The 7,353-nt window shown below is 32.7% G+C and overlaps 1 protein-coding gene across 1 annotated transcript in view; it reads left to right on the top strand.

Annotated features, from left to right (window-relative positions):
• LOC115235322 overlaps window positions 1-3,164 on the top strand; it is a 7,096-nt gene extending 3,932 nt beyond the window's left edge. Inside the window, exons 7-10 of the mRNA XM_029807023.1 lie at window positions 66-156; window positions 263-399; window positions 842-948; window positions 2,819-3,164. Coding sequence (XP_029662883.1) covers window positions 66-156; window positions 263-399; window positions 842-948; window positions 2,819-3,075 — 592 coding nt within the window. The 3' untranslated portion in view covers window positions 3,076-3,164. The remainder of the gene's footprint in view (window positions 1-65; window positions 157-262; window positions 400-841; window positions 949-2,818) is intronic.
• The last annotated feature ends 4,189 nt before the right edge of the window (window positions 3,165-7,353 follow it).

Consider the following 7,353-nt stretch of genomic DNA (forward strand, 5'->3'; position numbering starts at 1 on the left):
TATATATATATATAATATAGGTATAATATAACATAATTTTTTTCATAAGACATTCTTTTTACAAGATTCATTGAGGTAATCGAAACTTGTTACACAAATCTATTCCTATTGGACCTCATGGGATGTGTATGTTCGTTAAGTTTTACGTTATCGCAGGTATGTTGACAGAAAAAATGGATTAGTAAAATATTTTGGATGATTTATCTCGCGAAGTGTCATCAAGTACTAAAAGTGTTCAAAGTACTAAAACCAAATCTTTCAGATATCAAACATTATCGGCAATATGGAAGTAGCTATTAGATCTATCGGTTTCACTAGTGCAGTGTTGTGTTATTTATTCATACATAATTACATGGGACAAAGAATCACAGATATGAACTCAAGTATATGTGAGAAATTGTAAGTATAATTCACTTCTTCAATAATATATATTTAATGTCTTTTAAAGTATTTTTGGCATTCGATAATAGTTATAGTGTGTTGATAATAAAATTTGTTTATTTAAGAATAAAAAGAAAAAATTGATATTAATAAAATTTATTAAAAATGAGAAAATATATGTGTAAGATAAACGCATCCATTAAATATATTATTTGCACAAGATCTACAAAAATGTATATATACGATATATATAAATTATAATATTTCTCTCTTTAATAAAATATCATTAAAAAATTTTTTTTAGATCCATTTTTTAAATCGGCATCCAATTTTTATTTAATTAACATCTATTTGAAATTAAATGTCTTCGTTATTTTATTAATTGGTAATTGCATAGTTATAATGATTTTAAAACAAAAAAGTTGATCTTGCAGATATAATTCTGCATGGTATGATGCAGTTATTTCAGAACAGAACTCATTATTGTTAATAATGAGACGATGCCTCCACCCACTTGTCCTGACTGCCTGCAAGTTTTACGTGATGTCTTTACAAAGTTTTGGAATGGTGAGAAATTAGTATATTCGATACATGAAAATAAAAACAAAAGATAAATAATGTGCGTTTTCTGAAGGTACTTCAAATGACGATCTCCTATTGCATGTTTATTAAACGAATCTAAAAATACCTCTGCTAATTATAAATAATGTAGAAAATATCCATTTCAAAAATGCTATGTCAAACATGTGTTAATCTTGTTTTATACAATATCATATCAAAAATTTTTCTTAGTAAAAGGAAAAGTATATTAATGCTATCTGTGCAGGTAAATAAGTGTACATGAAATAAATGTAATATTATAAGTAAAATAAATTTATGTTGACAAAATTCATGTTAATCTTTAAAAAAAAAATAAAATATTGGGATATAAAGCAGTATTAACAAAAAATAAGAATAATAAAAGTAATGCAATAATCAAATATCTTCGAATACTATGAATTTAAGTTAGTGTTATTTATTTGTGATTATATATATATTTGCAATTTATCTTAAAGAATAATTTTCAATATTAATGTTTAAATGACGGCACAAGCTGTTCTTATATTCTCTATTGCTTAAAATGGAAAAAAAAATTTGTCTATATCGCATTTATCGACACAATAGCGCAACATCGTAGTGTATATATACATGTATATTTTCCATAATATTATTAGAATACTGTACGCGCGCTATCAATCGATTACCTGAACGCCTCTGAAAAATTCTCTCTTTGTAAAAAACGCATGCACTTCTCTTATAAATAATTCACTTAATAATCTCGCGAAATTGAATGAAACGAATGAATGATAAGAATAATTGAGTAAACCTTAAAAAAGGAATGAGATAACTGCAGCAATAAAGCGACGATCAATGATGAACTCTCATTTCGACAATCAATCCATTTATATCCTTCGAAATAAATGGAACATCTCGTAGAGAACGTTACTACAAGTTGAAGCGATTTCTTCTATCGATTACTATCTTCTATTGTGGCCTTATCAAAGCGAATGGAGGGCTTGTTTGATGAGAATCGTTAACTTTACCGTCCTGCTAGCATCTGCATTTGTTCATGTAATTGCAATTGTAAAAGTATGTATATTTCATAATCTATATATATTTTCTGTATAATATAATATTCGTATAATCCGTTTGTAAATATTGATTAAAAATTTTTTTATCTATTTTAATAGAGAATTAAAATTTTTTGATTAAACATATTACAACACTATTTCATTAAATTTATACGTAAGAATTTGACCACGTTAGCAATTTAGTTAATTTAGTCAATATGTCTCGGTGATTACCCCCCGATAAATAATGTTCACTTTCTTGCTTTTATCAATTACTAATAACATATGTTTTAGATATTAAGTATTCTTACATCTGAAATTACTATGGAATTTCTGACAGTGAGATACTAATATTTTTATCTACATTAGATTTCTTGTCCCAGATGTATCAAATATACGTATCAAATTCATAGACAAAGTAGCTCAGTCGATCATTATTTACGTTCCTAATACTTGACATTTAACAAGATTTATTTTTTATTTTAGCATAAATAATTTTTTTTTACATGGATGTGTACGTGCGCGCGTTTATCAAATCTGCAATTAAGTCATTCATCTATTGTTATTTTTACGATCTATTATCATTTGTACAAATAATTATGCGTAATAAAATATTTATAACAGAATAAAAATAATCAATATGTCATAATAAAATAAAATTTTGGATTCTTAAAAAATGCAAATTCGATTGTTGTGAATATGCTAACATATCGATCGGTAGCCTAATAAAGAAAACACAGATTAATCTGGATTTATTTTTTTTCTTATTATATTTTTTAATTAACACATGATTATTTATTGCTTATAATTTTATTCTTCAATTTAAGGAACTATTGGAACATATGTGGTACGATTAGACGTTGCAAAAGATACGATGAAATCAAAATCATGCTCGAGCATGCTGAAACCACAAGATTATGGACACTTTATTATTTTGGTAAGAAAAATGTTAAACTTCGCTTTATCTGCAAGAGATGCGCTTATTTATAAAATCGCAGATATATTTCCGCACATGATATTGCGAGACTATCGTGCTCTCTTCATTATCGGTAACGAATATATAGCCATAAAAAATTTACGGTGATTAATATATCCACTTTTGTATTGTTATTTATAAGGAAAATATAAAAAATTTATTTATCATAAATCATTTTTAATCTAACGCAACATTTTTTTTTTAGTGATTCACATAATCACGATTACATTTTTAAAACGCATTTATTAGATTCATTACGATTATTTATTACGATCATTAAATTATGTAAATGGATTTAAAGAATTCTATAAAAAATGATTTGATTTTTTATGGTTATTTTATTCTAGCAAAAATTAGTGCTATTAATAATTAGGCGACGCTTCACCCCGTTTATCTTGACTGTTTGGTTTTACGTAATTTTCCTGCCGAATTTCGCATTGATAAGAAAAAGTACACCGTAATCAATATGCGTGAATTATGACAATCAAGAGTCAAGAATGTTCATTTTCTTAAAATACTTCAAACGGTTATCTTATATTGCATGTTTATCAGACACAAATCGAAGAATAATTTTATCAATGACAGACATAGAAATAATGTAAAAGATGTAGCCTTTTAGCCTATAATCTACGTTAATCTATGAAACAACATGTAATGATCTTGTTTTCAATGCCACGTTGAACATTCTTCTTTATATAAAAAAGAAAAATGTATTAGTTGCAAGATATAGATAAGTGTTTGTAGATATAATAAACAAAAAATATAAGTTTGTAACATATATTGATAGAGTATGTAATCTTGTTTTTAGAGTAATAAATCGTTGAAGTATTTAAGATAGTATTAGCAAAATGTAAACTAAAAAATCACAGAAATGCGTTAACCGCCGAGATATTCATGCTAGTTATTTAATAATTAAAAAAATAATGTATAACATTATACATACAAATCGCCAAAGTGACAATTTTCAACAGTTATATTTGAATAATATATAAACGACATCGCGTAAGAGATATATGATATTTTGCTTGCGTTGCTGAAATTGAAAAACCCGCTTATGTTAGATGTGTCGATGCAATTTGTACGAGGTAGAAGCGAAGTATGCTTCATCGTTCATAACTCACATGAAGCTCTGATCGTTTACGATTCACCAAAATCGGCGAAAGGTCGGTCGTAAGTCGCGAGATGAAGTCACGGCAAGCGAGACGGCGTCTGTGGAGGCCGGTTTAATAACATTAATGAAGGAACAGCTCGCGAAAAAGAGCAAGACAGAAAGGGGTCGGGAGGGGAGGAGAAGGCGAGGGGGAGAGCGTTCTCGTCCCCTTGATTTTCCTCGCCGCTCCTCTACCATTCTTTATCCTTAGAGGAAATAAAACCAGAGTTGTAAGAGCCGGATGATTAATATCCAGCCGACAGTTTGTGAAGCGGGCAGCCAATAAACGGGATAAAAATACTCGTGAAAAATAGCGCGCTCATTAGGGGTACAGTGACATCTGCGACTGCCTGCCTCGCGCGAAGGAGCTCGAGAAGGCGGGTCGAGGAGAGCGGTAGGGTGAACAGAAAAGGATAAGAAGATGAGGCAGAAGGAGTGGTACTCGAGAACGGAGTACTGGAAAACGCGAAGGGATAGATTTATTAAAGTAATGGCAGATTATTTTAATATTCCAATGGGAGTGCGCGCTCCATTCGCATTGTCTCGTGCAATTCAATAATCTTCACGCCTAAGCAACCCTTCTCACTGAAATGTCATTATTTCGAAACTAGACGCTGTCACTTTGTTCCTTTCGTTGATGTCTAATACATGAATAAGAGACAAATAGATTTGCCAAGACGAGAGAAGCATTGGTGTTTAAACGACAAAATCTCCCATTTCGAATCGCGAAATTCGACTCTCGTACTTTATACGAATCTGTATTCATGCCTCAAACATAGCGTTAAGTGTGCGATGTGGATATGAGACAATATATGTAGCATCGACGACTTCTGCCAGGAATCCCGAAAAAGAGTCCTGTGCTCCGTTTATTTGAGTTCAAAGTAGCTCGAGCTAAATTTTTGCCGAGAATACAACAGATATAACGCAGCTGTTGGCTTATGAAAGCTGTAAGTGTTGCTGCCAAAGCAGTGATATCTAAGTAATCGACTCGATCAATACGATTACTATATTTTACTCTTCATTATTAATATGTTTTGTTATTAACTTCTACATTTTTCTATATCTTTGTGTTACGTGAAAAATAAAAACAGCATAAAAAATACGTTTCGTATGAGTGTTATAGAATAATAAAGATTGGATAATAAAAGATACATTAGAGAACATAAGATAAACGGGAATAATTAACAGCGGGATAAATGAGTTGCAGTATCGTCTAATGATAAAATCAATAGTCATCATGAAGTCGTTAAGAAATCACGGCTATTAATCAAACGTTCATCGTAGAATTATTAAAAAAGAACGACCGTGAAATATTTATCATAGAGAGACACGATAGTACTCGTTCCTTACACAATTACACTGATTCATTCGCAGTGTATAATTTTAATCAATACAATTTAATTCTAATAATTTGGCAACGGTGAAAAATATGGAAAAGAAATTTATCGTCGTACGATATATATTGTGTCTGAGCAAAAGCGAATAATAATTCTTCAGAATAAGTAAAATCGCAGATGCACATCGGGATAATTTCCTTCTTGGCATTAGTCCGTACACGATATCGTTTCATTTCGGAGTATCATTGCGCGAATCGAGAAGAAAGGAGCTTATCTTTTCATTCTTGCTCTCATTGTATTATTTCGATCCATTTGGCAAAACTGAGAGTCTACCGTACCAGAGAAGACGCCGTTGCCAAACAAGGAAACAATATATATTTAAAAAAAAATTCCGTTTATTAATTATAAAATACTAATCGCAATACTCGTTAGAATTTACGTTATAAATCAGCTTTCGCATTATTTCTAAGAGATTATGCCGGAAACGATATGTTGCAATTACCCCTCCCATAGAGTTGAACGTATTCTACAACATAACTACAACTACCACAGCTGCCATTATGGGCATCGGGATTACAATCGCAACCATCAGAGCACTGATATACGCCCGCCATCAAAATCACGTGCCACAAAGTGGCGCGATTGTATTTTTCTCTCAATTTTTTTTTTCCCTACTCTTTTTATTTTCAATCACGACACGCGGCGCGGACCCGATCGACCGTTCGATCGCGACATTGTACTCGAATCGGCCGGCATAATCTTGACGTATATTTTTCCGGACAGCGCGAGCTGCGCCATGGTGGATGCTGGCCGGCACGGCGAGATATTCGTTAGGGGAGGGCAATTTTTAAAAATTAAACGTCCCACTTTATCGTTACTCGCGGCGATTAATAATAACGGGCGCGATCGGGCGCGAGCGAGCGCGTATCTTCTATAACCTTTCCGGGATATAAATCTGCGAAATTCTGGAATTATCAGGCGGCGGGGCATGAAAGGCTATTTCCGTCGCGCGGAATCGCGGGCAATATTTTACCGCCCGGGATTGGGGTTGAACGCGGGACACATCGACGTTTGATATTTTTATGCAGTGGCGCCACCGCGACGAGATTTACGAGGCAGATATGCGATCACAAAATGTCCGACACTAAATCAAACATGTTGCATCGGAAAACATCCGAAATTATTATTGGGACTTTTATTGGATCAACGGGAATGAAATAAACGTGTGACGTAACTTTATATTCCGTTTCTCTTCCCCCCTTTCTCTCCCCCTCGCCACCCTCTATCCACCCGTAGCGCGCGCGAACGCGCCGTTCTATCCGATCTCTTGCGGAATAAAAGGCTAACTTTATGATTGATTCGCCTTTTTTACGAGCCTTTTTTCGTCGTACGTCAGTGCCGAAGGCGATGGATGGATCCTACGTTCTCTGTCGATACCGTTCTGTCTCGTTTCTTCAAGCTAAATGCGCGGATTCCATGCGAATCGCGAGAGGAATTTCCTTTCGATTTACTCATTAGTCCGTTAATGTGACGCCAATGAAACAAGGATGGCATTAAATTAAAATAACAGATATCTCGTACGAATCATTATACGCACGAAAGAAGAATATTCATCATCTTATTTCGTGAGAATAATCTATTAAGGGCTATATTTTGTAATAGGCAAAGAATCTGTTTATTTAACACTCAAAAAAATGTCTTGCTGATATAGGTAGATTTCTAGGTGTCACAACAAAACTTTATCGCTATTTTTTGTATCTGTTAGAATATTGTCTGTTACATATAGAATTTATAGCAGCAACATTCTAATAATATCTTCTAGAAAATTTAGGTCCCATTGCCAAATGTTAATCACTGCATTGGATAAATATGAGTTTCGATACTACAGAACGATCTTTG

Source organism: Formica exsecta, unplaced genomic scaffold (assembly GCF_003651465.1).
Source record: "Formica exsecta isolate Colony F162 unplaced genomic scaffold, ASM365146v1 scaffold218, whole genome shotgun sequence".
NCBI lineage: Eukaryota > Metazoa > Arthropoda > Insecta > Hymenoptera > Formicidae > Formica > Formica exsecta.